Source organism: Pan paniscus, chromosome 16 (assembly GCF_029289425.2).
Source record: "Pan paniscus chromosome 16, NHGRI_mPanPan1-v2.0_pri, whole genome shotgun sequence".
Classification (NCBI taxonomy): domain Eukaryota; kingdom Metazoa; phylum Chordata; class Mammalia; order Primates; family Hominidae; genus Pan; species Pan paniscus.
Genome location: NC_073265.2, coordinates 39,289,892 through 39,312,200, shown reverse-complemented (window position 1 = coordinate 39,312,200; position 22,309 = coordinate 39,289,892). Strand labels below are relative to the sequence as shown.

At 38.9% G+C, this 22,309-nt stretch overlaps 1 protein-coding gene across 1 annotated transcript in view; it reads left to right on the top strand.

The window, feature by feature from the left end:
* The window catches only part of ATP8B4 (ATPase phospholipid transporting 8B4 (putative)), a 266,536-nt gene that overhangs the window by 49,924 nt on the left and 194,303 nt on the right, over positions 1–22,309 (top strand). The window contains exon 5 of the mRNA XM_063596635.1: positions 48–106. Coding sequence (XP_063452705.1) covers positions 48–106 — 59 coding nt within the window. The remainder of the gene's footprint in view (positions 1–47; positions 107–22,309) is intronic.

Sequence of the window (22,309 nt, the reverse complement as noted above, 5' to 3'; positions counted from 1 at the left end):
TCTGTGGGCCTACAATTTAATTTCATACCTGATTTCTCTCTCTTTAGAAGTGGAACGGATAGTGAAAGCCAATGACCGTGAATATAATGAAAAGTTCCAGTATGCGGTGAGTGAAACACACATAACACATACGTACTGGGATAGGTCTTACCTAAAGACAGTGGGATGCATGTCTTCTAGAACTTTATGACTTCACCAAAAACTTTCTTCATTGGCCCATTTTGACAGCAAGGTGACATATGTTTCCATAAATACAGATCTTAGTAATGTTTACAAACGTATTTCTCTCCCACTAAGAGTAGTTGGTATGCTTATTGTCATGGGAAGATGATAAAATCTCTTCTTTCTCAAGAATTGATGTTTAGCTCATTTTGGTACCCATTTGGTTAGTAGAATCCATAGGAATAATATGAAAATGGACCTTTTTGGTAGCACTTAGTGATGGATGTAGTGACGTTAGCTAGTGGTTGATGAATGGCATTTGAGGGATTTTCTCTAAGCAACTCAGGCTGAATGTGGAAAAATATATGTAAGATAAAGTTCCACTCCCACCATTCTGGAAGACAGTGTGGCAATTCCTCAGGGATCTAGAACCAGAAATACTATTTGACCCAGCAATCCCATTACTGGGTATATACCCAAAGGATTATAAATAATTTTACTATAAAGACACATGCACATGTATGTTTATTGCAACACTGTTCTCAATAGCGAGGACCTGGAACCAACCTAAATGCCCATGATTTGGGCATAGACTGGATAAAGAAAATGTGGCACATATACACCATGGAATACTATGCACCCATAAAAAAGAATGAGTTCATGTCCTTTGCAAGGACGTGGATGAAGTTGGAAACCATCATTCTCAGCAAACTAACACAGGAACAGAAAACCAAACACTGCATGTCGTCACTCTTAAGTGGGAGTTGAACAATGAGAACACATGGACTCAGGGAGAGGAACATCACACAGCAGAGCCTGTCAGGGCCTAGGGAGCTAGGGGAGGGATAGCATTAGGAGAAATACCTAATGTAGATGACGGGCTGATGGGTGCAGCAAACCACCATGGCACGTGTATACCTATGTAACAAACCTGCACATTCTGCACGTGTCCCAGAAGTTAAAAACACACACACACACATATATATATACACACACACATATATATATGCGTATATGTATAATGTGTGTGTGTGTGTGTGTATATATATATATATATATATAGAGAGAGAGAGAGAGAGAGAGGCCGGGCGCAGTGACTCATGCCTGTAGTCCCAACACTAGTTTGGGAGGCCAAGGTGGGCAGATCACAAGGTCAGGGGTTCGAGACCAGCCTGGCCAATATGGTGAAACCCCGTCTCTATTAAAAATGCAAAAGTTAGGCATGATGGTGGGCACCTGTAGTCCCAGCTACTCGGGAGGCTGAGGCAGGAGAATCGCTTGAACCCAGGAGGTGGAGGTTGCAGTGAGCCAAGATCGCACCATTGCACTCACTCCAGCCTGGGTGACAGAGGGAGACTCCGTCTCAAAAGGAAAAAAAAAAAAAGATAAAGTTCCCAGGTCCTGAATGATTGTATTTACAGAATGATTACATGTGTGGGCTTTAGGCTTGTACTGAACAGTTTATTTTAAGTGAGGATTTTTTTCATTGATGTAAGGAATATTTATGGAATGTCTACTAAGTGACTGGCACTGTTGTAAGCTACAGTGGTGAACAACTTCATGAATTACATCATGGGCCTTCATAAAGATCTTATTCTTCTATGACTCTGTGTAAGTTGCTACCTGGAATCTTTTATAAGCTCTAAGATAGAAAAGTGGTAGAGTTGTTTCTGTAGGTGATATGTGGCCTATAAGACCTGTTGTATGATTGAGTTTACCAGCACATTTAATGAAAGAAATTCTCAATTCAAAGAGGGGTTTGATGGCTATTAAAGCATAGAAATATGAGAGTCCCAGGGGCAAACTTTGGCAGTGTCCATTAGGTACCAACTAGAGGAGAGAGAATTTTGGTCAGTGGAGTTTTTTGTGTGTTGTTCCTATTGGCAGATCTTTCCCATATATGGAGATGAATGCATTGGGCTATTATAGCTTGATTAATTATTAATCAATTATTAATTAATATTAATATTTATTAATATTTAGGAGAGGTAGCTTAAATTTCTCTTTTTTCATGCTGTGCTAGTCATGCAAACTTATGATTATAATTTGATTTTCAATGTAGGTTTCCCTGTAGGAATTCAGTATGCCACCTCCATGACAGATTTCTCATTGTAGAACAATATACTGGCATTCTGATTTTATTCATCAGTCTTGTAAGCTTGGTTAAAGTAAGTCTGCTCTTGAGACAAGAAATCCCTCTCAGGAGGCTGATCAACATGCTTCTTAGCCTGGGAGAGGGAGGGGCTATAATTCCCCAAGGTGACAAATGTCACTCTGTATGGCCTCCTGACATATGGTCATTCAGCTCTCCTGGTGAACACCAGACTTGGCCCCATGCCTTTCCATCCATTCTATAGCCAGTCCTTTGACTGTGGAGAATGACCTCTGAAAGGCTTGACCATCAAGTCCCAAATCAGAGAGCTAGATACATGTATATTTAAGACCTTGAGAAAAATACCCAGCAATAACTAATCTGCTATGGGGTAATTATGCATTTAAGTACTTGGCTGCGTTTACTTGTTTTCCAATATGTAACAAATATTTTCCTTCTGTGAGTAGTAACCCTATAAGGAAAGCCTTATTTCGTTTGTGCCTTGTAAAGTGATACGCTCTTTTCAATTTACAATTATTTTTGCTTAATTAATGGAATATTGCAGACTCACAGAGAAGCACGGGGAATAACAACATACCATTTGCCTATCACCCATATTGAATAGATGTTAACAATTTGCCATTGCTTCAGATCTTTCTTTCTTTTAAAAGTCATAAATGCTAATGATATAGACATGATTTTCTCTTGAGTTTTCATGATATTGAACAAAAGCACGCACATGTGTGGCTGTGGCTCTTCTGTTGGGTTTCCTAACAATCACAAGGCAGTAGAGGAATATCCTGTGGCTACAGCAGATTGAACAAGATAGCTCCATCTCTGAGTTAAAACATACCAAGATGGGCTGGGCATGGTGATTCACGCCTGTAATCCCAGAACTTTGGGAGTCCGAGGTGGGTGGATCACGAGGTCAGGAGTTTGAGACCAGCCTGGCCAATATGGTGAAACCCTGTCTATACTAAAAATACAAAAATTAGCCAGGTGTGGTGGTGCGGGGCGTGTATAGTCCAGCTACACAAGAGGCTGAGGCAGAAGAATTGCTTGAACCTGGAAGGCGGAGGTTGCAGTGAGCCAAGATTGTGCCACTGCACTGCAGCCTGGGTTACAGAGTGAGACTCCATGTCAAAAAACAAACAAAACAAAACAAAACACAAAACAAAAAACCAAGATAAAATCAAATTCCACTATGGGTTGGCAAAACCAAGAATGACAGCAAAAGTGGAGAAAGAAAACTACAGAGCAGAGAGGGGCACAGATATCCCAGATTAAAGGACTTCCATTTTGGCTCAGAGAAAATGAGCACCTGCCATGCTCTTAGAAGGAGCATGGGACCCTCAGCTACACCTAGGTGGTGTTGCCTTGGTTTGGGAACACCCAAAAGGATGCCTGGCCATGCAGTGAACTGTGGAGCCTCTCTCAGCCTCAGTCTATTCTGCTATATATTGGGGATAATCAAAGTACCTATTTAATACAGTTATTGTAAGGAGTAAAGTAGAGTAAAATACAACAACCCTATGAGCTAGTCTAAGTAGAGCTGGGATTTGAACCTATGCCTATCTGATTTTAAGCTTTTTTTTTTTTAACCCCTAAATGGAATATCCTTTTAAGAAAGGCAGCATCCTGGTGTCTTTTGCTCAGTCTTGCCCAGCTTTAAAGAATATCACTCCAGATGGAAATGAATGTGGAGAGACTTCAACATATCCCAGGGAGAGTGCTAATAATAATTAATAAAGATAGTGATAATGATAGCTTAAAACAGGTAGGGCTCACCATATGAAAGGCATGGTTCTAAGCACTGTACTATATTAAACTTATTTAATCTTATAACTAGTCCACGAAATAGTCTTATTTCTTACTTTTTTATTATCTTTTTTAATATATGGAAATGTTAAGCCATTGAGATCTCACTTAAGTGACTTGCTCAGGGTCACACAGATAATAGCTCACATCCATACAGCTTGAACCCAACTGTGTACCAGGTGCTTTGAACATATTTCAGTCTTCCACAAAACTTGCTGAGATGAAGATGGGGCTCCATTTAGTAACTTGTCTAAGTCATGCAACTAAAAGGTAACAAAGCTGGAATTCTAGTGCAGACTGGCCAGATTCTAAAACCTATATTTTTTTTCATGATGTCATGTGGCTCTTTTGAGCGTTCTTGGAAAACAAACAAAATACAAATAAAACAAAAAACCAATCAACCAACCAAACAACAACAACAAAACAAACCCTAATCACTTTGCCTTTCCTCATATAACCACTGGTAAAGTTCTTATATTCTAAAGACAAAAGTAGATAAAGGAGATACACAATTTTACAATCTGAGGCTAAGAGTGGCCTTAAATATTACCCTGGGCTTTTATAGGTAAGAATTTAGGAGAAAAATTTACAGATAGCTCTGATAAATTGTGTGATTTCCAGAAACATTATGCCTGATCAGACAAACTTTTTTCCTGGAAGGCTGGCAGAAGATACTTCAATACCTCGAGAACCTTCATTTATCAACAAACTCTAAAGCTGCAAATCACATTATAGGACATAGCACAGGTTTAAAAATGATCAAAAGCACTTTTGAGAAATAAAGGTTTAGAACATAAAAGATAAGGTTAATGATTCTAAGTCAAATTAGTTTGTAAATTAGACATGATATTGTGAGAACTGGAAGGTAAAAACGTCAAATTACAAGAGGGATTTAGACTGCCAAAATGTGTAAGACAAAATGAGATTGAAGAGTGGAGGGAAAGTGAGCCAAGTGCTAGAAGAATTATTCTCATTAGAAGGGAGTTCAATGTTTTCTTGGTTAATAATAGGAATGAATAATAGAAGTAGAAAACAGTTGTTTTAAAATATGTTAATGTTAATAATTGTTAAAAGAAAAATTGTGAGTGAGCCAAACAGCCAGACTCATTCCTGTTAAAAGGATTTCAGAGTGAATGGTAGAAGTGGTGAAAACAGTTGAAGTTGTATTAAAATGTATTAATGTTAAAAGATCAGAAAAAGTGTTAGCTTAATTATAGCTATTTTCTGATTTTGTTTAAAAGTTCAAAAAGATGATGATGGAAAGCACTGGTTCTCATTGGTTCTTCTTCTCTCACTCTCTGTCACATAGGCCCAGGCATGATCTATCCCCATTCAATTCTCTTGAACTTTAACAGAATTTGAGAAGGGAGATTAACTTATTTGAGTGATGAGAAACTTACCCTGCCTCAAACTCAGAAACTTCAGTAAAGCCAAAACACTTAATAAATTTTATCTGAATATATTTAATGCACAAAGGTAGGTAGGCAGTTTTTAAAGGATTTTTTTCCTTAGTGGAGTTATTGATCCCATTTAGGAAGTGCATAGGCTTATGTAAATTGATGAAGATTTAACCAGTAGTTTTACATGCTTAGAAAGAAAGAATCCCACCTAAAAATTATGATTCTAATGCTGTAGTTTATTCCTAGAATCTGCAAATGCCTTGTTGATATCCTAGTTATTGGATGAAATCTATTTGCTGCTCCCATGATTTTTTGTGGTTGGTAAAACAATGCCCATTTGGATTTTCCAAAGTGTTCATTCAGTGCAACAATGTGGTTGAGTACCTCCAACCCCCAGCAGTCAGTGCTACAGTCACACCACTAAGGCTCCCTGCAACATGAACTCCTTTTATTTCCCTCCCGCCCATTTAAATAGGACTTTGTACGTTTCCACAGTCAGCAAACTTCTCTCTCCTCTTAACTCAGAATCTAAGTGGTTGAGAGTAGAGTAGAAAAATATGGTTCACCATCATTCTCAGTGTGTGAGCCGAGATGGTCACTGGGCCTCTTTAGGCCCACATCATAATAATGTATCTGTGTTTCTCTGAGAAAAGACTGGCTTAACAGGAAAATTTTATGTTCCTGTGTGTGGAGTGCATAGACCATTCATTGTCCCCTTTTCTTTAATAGAAATAAAAATAATTTTCAGAATTTAATATTCACTACATACCCGCTCTATACCTAGCAACAGGTACGTTTGTTGCCTTTTCCTCATTTATTTTCCAAACTGTATTTGCGGCAATGTACAAAAAGCATATAAAGCTCAAAGGGATAACAATACATGAAGAAGCTAGTGTAGGCAGAGTATGTTTAGGTGGGCCCCAAAGTGCATGCTACAGGACCTGCCTGCTTAGACTAGCAGTGTGTTGAGTGCTACTGGAGCTATTAAGAAAGGGGGTACAAATTCTGCTTTCTACCTTCAAGGAGCAGATATAGTCTACTCAGGAAGAGAAGCCCAGCACACTAGAATGAAACTAATAATAGGTAAGAATGAAAAGGTGCTGTGAAATTCTAATTTTGTGATGTGGCCTGTAAATGCTAGGGAAAGGAGAGCTCAAAGTACACGAAAGTGTTTGAGGAAGTTTTGCCAGAGGAAGTGGGAAATGATTCCTGCCTTGTTTATTTGTACCACCAGTGTTAGCAAGGGGAGACAGGAGCAAAAGCCTGTAGTCAGACCTTAGACTACAGGCTAAGAGAAGTGACAGTATGTCATGAGGAATTATGGTTTGGGTAGGTGAGAACAGACTATTTAAAAAGAGAGTTTAAACATGAGGTAATTGGCTGTCAGGAGCTGGGGAATCACAAAGTGAAAAGAGATTTTATTTGCCCTCCATATAAAATAGGCCAAATCCCCAAACGGAAATGGCCAGGTTAACACAGAACGTAAGTTGGGTGTGGTGGGAGCTGTAGATTTAGGAATATCGGCTGGAAGGAGAAACTTTGAGCTAGGAGAGAAGTGGGGCTTGTTAAGCAGTGATGGAACTTGCTAAATGTGAGGTATGGGGTGGAAACTCAGTTTGTTAGAGAGTGGGAGGGAAAGAACTTAAGAAGGAACGGAGGACAGCAAGGATTGAAGTGAACGAAGAGAGGACAGTGGAGGAAAGTGTTAAGGAAGGGAACGTCTCAGGAAAGAGGGAGTGGTGAACTGGTCTAATGGTAGGTGCCTATGAGGTTAAGAACTAAGGGAAAACATCTTTAATAGAAGGAAGTAACTGGAGGACCTGAAGAAAGCCGTTTTAATTTTTTAAGAAAGTTGAGGTTTAAAAGTCAGAGGGCAGAAAAAAACCCCACAAACTGTATAAAAAAGAAAGAGGGGGTGGGGTAGAGCTAATTCAATTAATAGCTTGCAATAAAGAGAAGAGAAACGGTATAAAAGCTTTCAGGCTGACTGAAATTTGGTCAACCATTTTAAAATCAATCTTTTCACATATTTTTGCTTTTTAAGTATGTGTTTAAAATCCATGGAAAGGTAAAACTCCGTAAATATTTTCTTTGGGAGACTCTTGGGATGTCACCATGTTGAAACACATCCCCGGACTGATGGGACATTTGGGTCTCTATTCTTCTTGAGCAGCATAGCTGTACTGCCCACATGATGCAGATCCTCACCTATGGGGCTGACGACCAGATGCACCAACTAAAGAGTACAGATGATGACAAGCAGTGTGACACGTTGGAATTAGTCATGGAAAGCACCAGTAACTTGCATTTGTTATGGGTTTCTGGTTGTTAGTTGTTGCTTTTTTGTATTGGGGCATCACCATAGTAACAGTGGCTTTTTAGCAAACATTGAAAATGGCTTCTATTTTGTGTGCTGTTAATATCTGTGTATGTTATTCTAAGTTTGACATGGCAAAGGTTTTAATTTTTTCTTTATAAATAATTTACTTGTAGGAGAAAATATATTTTTTGGATATCTCTCAAATTCATTTTCTTTCTGGATTCAAGAGTATAAAAACATAAATATTTTTTATCTTTTTGACATCTGATTTGTTTAAATAGTGTTATTCTTTGGCTAAGCATTCGTCTGGTTTCTTGTTTCCCTAATTTAGTTTGCCTGTTTTAATCTTTTTTTTTTTTTCTGGCCTCTGAATTTCTATTCCTAAATGTTCTAAAATGGCATATTAAAGTAATTAAAGAATCTAGGTAAGTTCTCTGAGGTATTTGTTTGTTATTTACCTGTTCCAGGCTTGAGATAATTTCAGCATCCTCATAAACTAGTTCCCATTCCATCTGCTTTGAGAAGTAAATTTTAAGTTAAAAAAAAATACAGATTTGGCTTATTTATTTATTTTTATTTTTACTTTCTTCACTGCAATGGTACAAAACTGAAAAGTATGCAAGCAATATGTAATTGGAATTACAAGAGTTAAAATAAGCAATTTTTGATGGCAGAATTTTGCTCTATTATAGCTTGGCTGTAATGGAATAAATTTAAGATTGAGAAATGAAAAGATTACATAGAAAGAAGAGTAAGTTACTTGTGAAGAAGGAACTATAAATGGAGTTTCCTTTGTTGGCAAATGGTTCATGAAAATAATCCATAAATCAACTGTGTGGATGAAATTGGGCAAGTTTAGTAACAATTGAGAGGTTAACGGAAAAAAACCACTAACCCCAACGGTCTCAAAGTGGTTTTTATCTTGTTTTGCAATCTTCTTTACTGGACCAAATGGTCTGGTTCTGGGAATCTTATTGTTAAAAGATGGTAACAATCATGTTTTGCATTTTGTTGTTGAAAGATCAAATCATTTATGTACCAAGGTGATCTTAAATTCGTGTCCACTATTATGAAACTAGTACCCAGATTACTGTCACATTTTACACCTGATTTTCTATGTAGTTTCTTTTTTTGACAAATAAAATTTGTATATATTTATAGTACACAACATAATGTTTTGAAATATGTATAAATTACAAAATGGCTAAATCGACCTGATTTACATATGCCTTATCTCACATAACTTATCATTTTTTTGTGATGAGAACACTTAAAATCTACTCTCATAGCAATTATCAAATGATATGATTTGGATCTGTGTTCCCACCAAATCTCATGTCGAATTGTCATCGCTAGTGTTGGAGGTGGGGCATAGTAGAAGGTGACTGGATTATGAGGATGAAGTTCTTATGAGTGGGTTAGCACCATCCCCTCGGTGTTGTTCTCATGATAGTGACAGTGAGTTATCCTGAGATCTGGTTGTTTAAAAGTGTGTAGCACCTCCTCCCTCTCTCTTTTGCTCCTGCTTCAACCGTGTAAGATGTGCCTGCTTCCCCTTTGCCTTCTGCCATGATTGCAAGTTTCTTAAGGCTTCCTCAGAAGCAGAAGCCTCTATGCTTCATGTACAGCCTGCAGAACCATGAGCTAATTAAACCTCTTGTCTTTATAAATTACCAGTCTCAGGTATTTTGTTATAGTAGCATGAGAATAGACTAATACATCAAGTATACAATTTGCAGGTTTATTATAAAAGTAAGCTACTTAGGCATTAAACTTGAAAATTCTTTAAAAATGATCCAAGACTTGGGCTATATATTTGTCAATAAATCTGTGTCTATTGCATGACTGTGTGCACGGAGGTAGTGTCGTAGTTGTGAGGAAGTGTATACAGTTTTGTAAGAAAGTTTTTGCTTGAATAATGAGAGACTGTTCTCAGAGGAATTAAGCAGAGGACAGCAATCAGAGTCACATGCCAAGACTGTTGATCTAAATCTCTAGCTCCTGATACCCTTGACTTGGTGTCTCTAGCAGTCCTGATTGTACTGGGTTTTATGTGTCCTCCTTGGTTGTCAGTTCACATCATTACAGATGTGGCTGTTCAGGTGTCATCTAGGTAAGTTATAGATGGTGACATCATTGTGTACCAATTGTCCAAAAGTTTAGGGAAGAAGGGCTTTTTTTATACAAAAGGAAAAACCTGATTTCTTAGGTACTGCAAGGAAATTAGCTTCAGTACAATACACTGTGGAATCTCTGTGTGGAATTATCCTTTAAAGCTTTTCCATTCAACTCTCTTTACAGAATTCTAACCAACTCCATGTCCTGTCTGTGCTTTTATCCCTTTAGAAGAGGGGACCTCATTACCTCCCCAAACAGCCTTTTCTTTATTTGGGTAGTTTTAGTCATTAGGTAATTTTTCCATCAATTGAGCCAAATTGATATTCTCTTGCTTTATTTTCCATTGTTTTAGCTTTTCTTCAGAGACCAAAGCAGAGCAAACATGTCTTCTGTTTCATGCAACAACACTTCAGATATTTGTGTTTAAAATATCAAACACAAATTCATCGAATAAACAGATCTCCAGGAAAATCACCTGCTATTCCTTTTCTTTTCAAAGAGCCTCAGTTTTTCTATAACTTCTTCAAGTGGGTTCCTCCAAAGTCAAACACAATAGTCTAGAATTTATTTGACCATCTTGAAGTAGAGAAAGATTATTAATACAGTCTAAGACTGTACTATCTTTTCAGTGACTGTTGAGTCTATTAATCTCATATTAATTTTATTTTTATTGTTAATGACAAGAACCGTGTCACATTTATCTCCATATCTTGCTTGTCATAGGGCTTGTTGGCACATAATAGGCACTTACTCTGTCATTAAACTATTCCTTTTATTATTGTATCTATGCGGACTTTAGCATCTCTCTGTATTGTCATTGATAGTTAAACAAATGGGCCAATTAAATCAGAAGCTTTAGGGGTGGAGTCCAGGCATTTTTTTTTTTAAAGTTCCCCTAGTGATTCTAATGGGCAACCTGGATTAATCACTGATCTAAGTTAATAATAAAAATACTGAGCACAACACAATGAAGAACATAGCCATGCGTCTTATCACTAGAGACCTCCCTATAGGTTGCTGTTGGGCCGTTAATCATTACATTTTGTTTACTTAACTAGTTCCAATTTCTATAATGAACTGTCTTTGCTGGCAGCCCAATTTTTGTTTAATTATGTAGTAATATTGCTCTCTGTCTTAATAAGCAGAAAGGCTTTTTTTTTTTTTTAAAGACATCTATTATAGTGCTGGTTTAGATTATTTCTACATGTATGGAAGCAGAAGGATAGAATGAATAACTGAACTTTGAAGATTCCTCCCCAAGTCATATTCCTATGATTCTTGCAAACCACTTAGTACCATGTGTGATATTTCAAAGACTCTTGTAGATTCAATACCACAAAAACGCCATTGTCCTAAGAAAGACGATTTTGAGGTTAGAAGCACAATTGAGCTGAACTTCTTTGCAATGCTTTGCAGAAAAAGAAATGCTTTTCTAGGTGAGAAAATGAGCTAAAGGAATATTTGATTTTTTTTCTCCCTTGTACTCTGATATGAGAAAATTAATAAACTGCATGTTGTGCTAAATAATGTGAAAAATCTATATTTGTGCTAATGCCTATCTTTCTCTGGCAAAAGAAGTTCTATAGGTTAGGTACTGAAAATTATTGTGATGCATCGTTAATTATGAAAAATTGTATTAGCTCATGTTATTTTCTGATAAGTGGAATTGTCTTCCTCTCATATATTATTTTGTATTTTTTCCAATTGGGTTTATCAGCCATGTTGTCTTGGACTGTTCTTGCATTGCCATAAAGAAGTACCTGAGACTGGGTAATTTATAAGAAAAGAGGATTAATTGGCTCGGTTCTACAAGGCTGTACAGGAAGCATAGCAGCATCTGCTTCTGGGGAGGCTTCAGGAAGCCTCCAATCATAGTAGAAGGTGAAGGGGGAACAGGCACATCACATGGTGAAAGCAGGAGCAAGAGAGTGAGTGGGAAGGTGACATACACTTTTAAATGACAAGATCTCACTAGAACTCACTATTGTAAGGACAGTACCAAGGGGGATGGTGCTAAGCCATCCCTAAGAAACTGCCCTCATGATCCAATCACCTCCCACTAGGCCCCACCTCCAACACTGGAGATTACATTTCAATATGAGACTTGGGTGGGGACACACATCCAAACTATATCACATGTATTGAGTAATTCTTGCTTATCACTTTGTTAAATGCTCTAGACACTTAAAAACGTATAAGGTCTCAGCCCTTCAGGAACTCTTGGAATTTTGAGATTATTTCACATGCATAAATGAAATAACAGTATTAGACATTACAAAGTTAAGTATGAAAATGAATGGTGTTAGCTTATAATAAACATTTTCACTGTATCTGGGTAAGGAAGATAATTTTCTAGGAAGAGATAAATGCATTTCTTTTCTTAAAGTTGTTCATATTGGTAATGTCTTTCAAAGAGAATGAAAGAATGGTAAAATACCATGTTTCATTTATGTAGTGTAAAAATGACCTGACTTGGCTTGAAAACTTCCCAACTTGCACTATACTTTGAATCCCTGTCTGGATTTGGGGAACCATTTGGCTACTCAAAAAGCCAAGTGCCAGTCACATGTTAAGTAGATCTAAACCTAAACTGACTGAAGATGATGAGCTCACTGAAAAGTACTTCTTTAAATATGAAAAGCAGTTAATTTTTTTTGTTTCTTTAATTCAAATGTGAGTTTTATATAGGCTTATTAAAATCAATCAGATATTTTGACATTGGAATAGTTATGAATTTATGTTTTATCAACAAATAGTTATTACTAAATTCCTGAAACTGTTCAGGGCCTATATGCTATTGCCTGTGGAAATGATGCCTGTGTACTTTGGGATGTACATTTTTTAAAAATAAGAATATCTTTGATCCCTATTCCTTTTCCTCAGCCTGTTATGCTCCTTCTTGCTTCCACATTCCTGTGGAATTTCCTCCATGATTCCTTTATTTTCCAATTTGATGCTTGATCTGATCTTTTTATTTGCCAGAGCTTAAATTGAAAGTGGAGGGGAAAAAATCTGATTTTTCACTGATTTTTTTTTTTATCCAATATACTTCTCTTAAAGGATTGAAAACGAAGTCCAGAAAAATATCTTCAGCTGAGTCAAAAGGGCACATTGTACTTCTAGCCTAAATCCCGGAGTAAGGCATTTCAGTGTTTCATCTGTGACATTGATTCAACTCCACGGCCTACTGGGGGAATCCAGTACCTCCTAAAGTTCATAGTCTCTAGTGCACAAATGGGACTCCCTTGGATTTGTACTAATTTAACTTATATCAACTTTTGAAAAAGCTGCATGCAACCTTTCCTATATCACAGCAATTTGTGCCTATCAAAACTCTTAGAGCTCTTTAATACTCTGCTTCTTGAAGTGTGGTCCACAGACAGACCAGCGTCATTGGCCTCACCTGGAGCTTGTTAGAAATGCAGACTCTCGGGCCCCACCACAAAACTCCAGGTGTATCACTGCATTTTAACAAAAACCAAAATGATTCATATACATATTTGAGTTTCAGAAGTTCTGAACTGATTCTCTCTTATTTTAGTTAGTAGTGCCTGGAAGATTTTGGCAAAAGCAAAGAGGTGGTGGTGGGGGCGGGGCGGGGAAAGTATTTAATTGTCAAGCACAGTGCTAAGCACTTTACATGTATCATCTCATTTAATCTTCACAACAACTCTGCATGGCAGGTATTCCCATGCAAATTTACATGGGGGAAATGAAGGATTGGAGGAATTAAGAGAAAGGTCACTTAGTTGATAAAACATGGAATCACTTTTCAGATTCAGGACTCTAAGCCCTCACTTTTTTCTAAATATCTCTTGGGAAAATTGCACGCACTCAAGTATTATTTAATTGGATTGTTGTTTCACTGTGGTGAATATGAGTAGATTTTTTGGGAAAAATGTCTTCAAGAAGTTCTTGAAGCTTTCCTGAAACCAGGTTTGTGAGGAAGGTCTTTGTTCTTAACCTGCGTGTATTAAGTTTAAGGCTTGAGGTGATCTGTCTTGTCACATAAGTAGTTCCTTTCAGTACGGCATGTCTGCCTGCCCTCCTTCCTTCCTAGTGGCAGCTTTTCTTTAGTTCTGGAATCAGAAAATTTCCTAGAAACCCAGGGGACGCTGTGGGTCATGGCTCTGGCTCAGCCGAGGCAAGTGCCTTTTAGCCTTTCTGGGTTTCAGTTTCCTTACTGAGGGTATAAGCAACTCATTTTACAGTACTGGAAATGACAATTGTGGGAAGAGAATATCTAAAGCAGGCTTGATATCTTGTGGAGTTATATACCAAGAAATATTAACCATTTGGGGAAAACCAGTTTCTAAAAAAGGGCTCAGGCCACAGACCCCTAGGTTTTGCCTCCTCCAGCCCTTCAATTCCCTCGTCTCATTGATAGCACCCCTGGTCACCCTCAGAGGGAGGGATACTGGGCACAGTTGTCTATTCCTCTGACAAGCCTCCTGATTTTGTTCCTCCAAACCCTCTGACTTCTCTGGCTTCTTCCTCCTGAAAAACTGACACACTTGCATAAGTGTCTGGATGAACTTTGTTTTCTAACCCTTATGCCAGATGGAGTGAATCGGGAAAAGGAACATGGATGAGGAATGCACTAGGGAAGAGGATTATGAAGGCAGTGAAATGAGATGGTGGAGGAGGTTCAGGAACTGCAGCCAGAGCCCTTGATTCATTCATTCATTTGTTCATTCATTCATTCATTCATTCAGGGAACAGGGGAAAGGATCTGGTTTGCTTTGTTTCACAGTTTTGTATGTTAACAGTTATTCCTAGCTGGCCTTCCTAGTGATGCTCTGGTGGATCATTAACTATTAAACAACTAAGTCACACTGTTATTTGACCTGAAGCCTGGTACTTAGAATTGTTCCCGTAGAAGTGGCTCAGTTGCAAATCAGTTCAGTGACTTAGAGGATCTGGCCTAGTGAGTTTTGATTGGAGACTCGCTGTGCATCTTCTCACCGTGCAGCTCTTGCTCTGCTCAGGATCCACATGAGCTTCTTATTGAATCTCCATGTTGGCTCCTACAGAAGACAAATGCCTATTTTTGTATATGTAATCAGGGAACTCCATTGTCAGTCCCCCAAAGCAAATTTATGATAGTCTTTATTTAACTCAGACTATCTCAAGCATAACCTCAAATTTGGTGAAAATTCATCAAACCCGTTGTGCATGATATAATCACAAAAATTAAAGATTGGCACTTTATTCATAAATTATTATTGATGTGTTTTAATGATAGAAGATGCTTTAAAACTCTTTTTTTTCCCCCTGCCCTCCCCTACCTGCCCCATGTGGAGAATTTTCCTTCTGTATTTCCCGGTCTTCTATTCTCTCCCTCTCAACACCTCTACTCCCAAACAAAAGCCACTCAACAACAAAAAAAAAACCACAAAGCCAGGTGTTGTGGGTTTGTTTGAATATAGATTTACTCCCCAACCTGGCTGTGAAGGGGCTGGAGACCAGGAAAGGCTAGGACTGTTGCAGGAGAATACCTTCATGAGTGGATCAGGGTCCCAGTTGCTCCAGTACCCCCTGGGCATGGCAGAGGGTGCTGACAACTGCATGTACTTTCCATCTGATCCTTAGGGGTTCAGGAGAAAATTGCATAGCTACCCCTGAGGTGGTGTTATTTATGTAGAACTCTAGTATAAGAAGTAGAGTGCTAGGAAGGATTAGACTGTGTATCGTGTGCTATTATAACTCTTTGGCCCTTTGGAAAATTCTTTATGGGTGCCTTTCCTCGTTAACTGGACTTTTCCATTGTGTCTTTCTTATTGTTGTAAACACTGAGGTCTTGAAATTTGGCCTAGTCCCCAGACTACACAGCAGCGTGAACATGGTCTAATTTTCAGACCAAATAAACAAAGCAGTCCATCTGCACTAAGTTGTCCAAAGTTGTAGTTCAGGAAATGGGCTTGAACAAGCCAGCCCCCACCTCAACTCAAAGAAATGCCCACTCTGATCATACAAGATCCCTAAAGCTCAGGGTAAGACGAATTCGTGGGCCAAAGCTGAGGGCTGACTCCCTAGATCCTCAGTTGATTTAAAAGGAGGAGGCATAGATGAGCTCTAGCCAGCAGAGATAGGAGGCAAACAGATCATTAGGGATGCCCCAGGAAAGTCCCACTGAAATACAATCTTTGCTTTCTTTTCTTTTGCTCTTTTGTATGCCTTCTTCTTATCTCTCTGGAGAAGGCATATGCTAGGTCTTTTTCTCTCTCTTTCTCTTTCTGTCTGTATTTTCAGTCCCTTTTTAGATGTCACAAAAAGAAAGTAAACATTTTACTGCAACTACCTAAAATGTTATATGCGTCTAAACACCCTGGAGAAAAAAAAATTAGTGTGATTAAATTAATCTCAGAGGGAAATTTAATTTGTTCCCCTGATAATTATCCAAAATTAGTTCTTTGTAGATAAATTACTATTCCTAGGCCATTTACTAGCTCTAGAACTGTCTTTCAGACACTGGAACACTAAATTAAGGCTGGAAGGTAGAAAAGAGAACAAAGTTTATGATGCTGTCAGGCAGATTTGCTTTGTGGGGAGACAGAGGCCTGAAAGCTTTCCTGGCCACTATCTCTGTTCCTGGGGTCTAGATGGAAAATGAGCTCCCTAGACAAGCCCAGCAATGTTCTCCCTAGATTGAAAGGACTGGAAGTGACTGCTCCAGCTGATTGAATTAATGTGAGCTCTTCACTGTGCTTTAGTTTAGAGAGGTTCTGTTCTTCACCAGAGTGAAGGATGTCAGATGAGGGCCAGTGAGTCCATTAACCAAAAGGCAGTCTAGAGACTTCCTAGTTTCTGACTCGTTGCTCACGAAACACCATTTGGGAGAACACAGGATTGTACAATACTTGCTTTTATGGGCAACCCTCACAACTGTTCTAAGCCTCAGTTTCCTCATCTGTAAAATGGTGCTGAAATAGTCACAGCTCATTGGATTTTTTAAGGACTGCCTGAGATGATACAGTGTTCAGCATAGCGCCTGCAGATGGAAGGAGGCAATACCATTATCTGGTGTCACTGTATGACCCAGAGAATCTATGACATAGAAAGTTATATGTTCTCCATTATGTGCCCAAGTCTTAGTGACATCTGATCTAAAAGGAGGAGGCACAGATGAGCTCCTTTGTCCATAACAGTGTTTAGTCCACAGTTTTCAAAGTTTATGAGCATGTCCCTCACTTGTAAAAGAAAATTAAATCTGACCGAATGTGGTGGCTCATACCTGTAATCCCAGTTCTTTGAGAGGCCGAGGTGGGAGGATCACCTGAGGCCAGGAGTTCGAGATCAGCCTGGGCAACATAGCGAGACCCTGTCTCAATAAAAAATAAAAAAAAAAAAGAAATTAATCTATATGTGTGTATACATATAGACAATACATAGATTGTCTTTACTGTTAATATTTATATATGTGTATACACATATATGCATGTGTGTACTATATATTTTTACTATAGATAATATAGATATTATATTGTCTTTGCTATAGGTGTGTGTGTGTATATATATATATACATATACATATATTGTATATAGTAATTAAATGTTAGTAACTTTAACATTTTTAGTTAAAATATACATGAAGTCCTTTTTTATTTCTCATAGCCCAAAGGATTCTTTTGGGCACCCAGGAAACGAGCACCCCTAGGGGACACGTATTCCCACTGGTCTCACCAAGTAGGGTAATCTTGATACTGCATTAACCTGGAAAATCAAGCAAGAAGGCTTCCTGAGGGAGTCTTGGCAGGCAAGGTGCTCTTGCTCTATTGTTCATTGTTTTTGTCATAGTATTTGATGATCATCTCCTTAGATTGTGTCATCAGTTTACAAGTTTATTGTCTGCTTGTTCCTGCCTCTCTCTCCACAACTAACATACAAACTTACTCGATGATGGGAGGGTCTTTGCTTACTCATGTCTGTAGCCCTGGCTCAATAACATTATTGCCTGAAGCACAGAAGGACTTTAACAAAAATTAGTTGAATGAATGAATGAATGAATGTTGGGGGATATGTGCCCTCTGCTCTTTCCCTCCTCATACACGTTTTCTGCTCAAGTCTGGGAGCTGAGGCTCAGGAGAACGTTAAGATGATGGTGGTGGTGGTGGTGGTGATGATGAGTGTAGTCAGTATTGATTGACACACTCTGCAAAGCCTCTTCTGTGATTGAGGCTTCCTCAGCAGCGTTCGTAGAAGAGCACTGTCATCTTTCCATTGCCCCTATCCTGGAAAGCTGTGGACTCTGCACCAGGCAACAGTCAGCTGATACTGAGGAGCTACCAGGGGTTCTTCCTGGTATCAGTGAGGTACCAGATGTCTAATCTCCAGGTCCCATACATGCATTCTTTTGGGATCTTTGCATGCACATGGGTGATTCACATATTTTCTGAGCAGTACAAATGCCTTTTGGCTACTTCCTTTTTTATGCCAGTAGTTTGTGGACACAATCCCTTTTTGTTTTTTATTTTATGGCTTAGAGATAATCTCTCCCTTATTAGTCAGGATTATTTCTGTCTCTGGAATCTGGATTGTACCATAAAAATACTGTATTTGCCTCCTTTTGTGGGAAGAGGGGCTAGATGTTTTCCCCCTCAAGCTCTGGAAAGTTACTTTTTATAGTTGTCATGATGTACAAATGTTTCATCAAATGTGGGATGATGATTTGATAGTGAGGAAACTGTGGTACTGATTGCAAAAGCTCCTGGGGCTTGTGGGATTCATAGACGTAGGCAGTGTCTCTGGACAACTGCTGAGCTCATTTGGGTTTAAGCCTTCTGGGATGCATTCTTTAAGACAAACATAGAGATACAAGTAAGCTATTATTTAAAAAGCAAACTGATCTTGCATGTATTAAGAATGTTCTTACCTGGTGTTTGGTTGGTTGAGAGTAAAAGAAAAACCAACTCAAATTGACTTAGTTTGAGTTGAATGGACAGATCATGTAACTGAAAAGTCCAGAGATAGGGCTAGTCTCAGGAGAGGCTTGGTCTAGTTTCTTTCTCTGCATTTCTTGGCCCTGCATTTTTAGTGCGGAGTTTGTTCTTGGCAGCCTCCCCACTCATAGCCCCAAGTTGCTGTTAGTAATCTCTAGGGCTACTTGTTTCCAGATTGGAATGCAATAGAAAAGAGAAAGCTTACATTATCAGCAAATTTCAGAATTGACGTAGTTTATGTGCCAGTGTCTGAATTCAAAATTGTAATTAGGAGGGTGGGCCATGTACTTGCCTTAAGCTAATTTGACCCTGGAATTATGGATGGGAGATGAATCTATGCAGTTCGTGAAACTAAGGAATTTGGCACATTGTTTAGCTGATGGGGAGAGGAAATAGTCAAAGGAATATTACATGCGTCGTTAACAGAACTGAATTTAAAGTGCTGAGGCTGGTGTTTTTCTTTTTTTTTTTTTTTGAGGCGGAGTCTCCCTCTGTCGCCCAGGCTGGAGTGCAGTGGCACCATCTCGGCTCACTGCAAGCTCAGCCTCCCGGGTTCATGCCACTCTCCTGCCTCAGCCTCCCAAGTAGCTGGGACTACAGGCACCTGCCACCACACATGGCTAATTTTTTTTGTATTTTTAGTAGAGATGGGGTTTCACCATGTTAGCCAGGCTGCAGGCTGATCTCGATCTCCTGACCTTGTGATCCGCCCGCCTCGGCCTCCCAAAGTGCTGGGATTACAGGCGTGAGCCACCGTGCCCAGCCAGTTGGTTTTTGATATATTTGCTAGTAGATATGTCTCTTACTCTCAAAATACTAGGTTAGCATCCATTACTGGTTGCAGTAGCCATTAGTGATATCCATTAATGTTTCTAGCTTTCTGTCTTTTGGACCCATGGTGACTCTTTTGGCCAGTAAGTTGTGAGCATTTGGGTTGAAGCATTACATTTGAGAGTGAGACTGTTCAGAGCTTCTTTTTCCTCTGGTAATATACCTCGAAGCATTGGAGATGGTGGGTGGTCCGTTATGAGTATCTGATGAGGAGACTCATGTTGGGCAAGTAGCATGAACAAGAAACAAACTCTTATTGGGTTAAGCTGTGAAGATTTTGGAGTTATTACTGTAGCATAGCTGGTTATCCTGACCAGTACATTGCATTTCTTGATACAGTTGAATTATTTGGGATCACTCACAAAAATCCTATATTTGCATAATTCTTTCAATTTAGCAGAAATATTTTTACATCTATGCTCTCATTTCCATGATAGTCCTATAAATATATAAGAAATGTTATTAGTTCCATTTTGCCAGTGGAAAAATTGAGGCAATCTCCCAAATGCTCCAAATGTTTGCTAATATAGCAGAGTTTGTTATCTTCTATTTGCTTTGTTTACTTAAGCAATATACTTACTTTGCATGTATAATGAGGATCTCTAGAAAAAATAATACTTCCCATTTTATTAATATTTTATTTGGTAGCCCGTCTCTGAAAAATTTGTCATTTTTACTCCATTTTCTTTACTTTATTCCCCACCTTCACCCCACCCCCCCACCAAGTAGTAAATGCTGGAAATATAAAGGACTTTGGCCACTGTGCTTCTGTTGAAAGCTAAAGTAAGGGAGTGGTTATGTGTACTATTTGTCTGCATTGAGCTTTATTAGGGGCCAAGAGAATCATTCTTGAGGGGAACTGAAAGAGAATCCAAGGAAACTGTAAGCATACATCAGGCAGTAGAACGAGGGCTCTGCCTGAAGGGCTTGACTAGAGAGGAGAAGGTAAATATACTGAATTTCCTTTGGTAAGAAAGTGGCAGCAGGCTTGAAATGCAGACTGGAAGAGAGAGCAAGGGCAGATTACTCTGAAAGCAGAAGAGATAACTGCTTTGCAATGAATTGGGGCAGCACAGTGGTGAAGAGGGTGGGTTCTGGAGCAGAATGTCTATTGCTAGATCCAAATCCTGGCTCTTACAATCACCACTTACAAGCTGTGTCAACTCGTGTAAGTTAGTAAGTTACTTAATCTCTCTGAACCTTGGATTTCCCTTCTACAGAATGGAAATAATAGTACCTATTTCATAAGAATGTTGAGAGGATAAGATGAGCTGTAAAATGTAAAACTCTTAGTACATATAGTAAGAGCTTGATAAATGTCAGTAATTATTACCATTCATGGTCGTTCCTTCTGTCCCCACCCTGATCCAAGCTGTGCATCATCTCTCACCTGGACTAATGCAAAGACCTCCTCATCGCTCTTTTCATATCTATTCTTGTGTTACCACTGATTTGTTCTCCACCTAGCTAGGGTGATATTTTAAAATAAAAATCTCAAGTTACTTCTTTGCTTAAGATGTTTCAGTAATTCCTCCTTCACTTAGGATTTTAGTCTTTATTAGTCTTTATAATAAAGACTCTTTTGGTCTTGATAATAAGGACGACTAAAATTCTTAGTATGTATTCTGAGGAACTACTCCATCTAGTCTGTTTGTGCTGATCTCTGCAGTCCAGCCTCATAGGCCCTCTTCTAGATCCCCAAGTATGCCACCTTTTGCCTACCTAAGGGCCTTTGCATTAAAATATTTTAGAGAAGCAATGACATTGCCTTCCAGGTGGAGGGTTCTCTACTGGTGTGACCCTTCTCTCCCAACTCCATTACTACTCTGCCACATGTGAGATGAAGTCATTGACCTGATGGGCCAATCTTGGAGGAATAATGGGCCTCAGCTCATCTTTGCCCTTCTCCCTCTTGGAAGCACATTTTCCACAGGGAACATCTTCCTCACATTCATTTACGGGGAGGCACTTTCCCACTATGTGGGACCCTGCCCAGGTCTGGCATCACCTGTGACTGTGAGCCCAAGCCTACCTCATCATGGAATCTGTTAACCATTCCTCCTCACTAACAAGCTAATGCCGTGGCCTCTAGTTTGGCTTTTATCAGCACCAAAGAGGCTCCATGGAGTCTACTCCTTTTCTTTTGGATTGGGATGTTTGTAGTCATTCATGGTGGGAAAGTACTTCTGAGAGGATAGTGGTGAAGATCTTTCTGTGCCTTATTATGGAATGAACTGTACTCAGATTGGACTGTAGGCCTTATAGCCTATGAAATGACTAAATATTAATGTGCCTGATTTAAGGTCTTACCAATGCAGTACTCATATGCTTGGACAGGGCAGTGGAAATGGAAATGTGTTTTGCTTTTGGTTGAAAAACAAAGAAAAGTAGACTGGCCCAGAGATTTTCCAGGAGGGGGAGCCCTTGTTCCTTGTTCCCATTCAAAGCTGTGAGGGTTTTCATCATCTGTGACTAAGTTACAACAGAACGAGTAGAACAAACACAATCATTGCTATATGTCAAGCTAAGCAAATAGGAGAAAATTGTCCTTGTTTCTGTTTGGCATTATTTATCCCACAGAATTAGCTCTTTACCTATATGGAACTCAGTTTTGTAGGAGAGTGTCTTT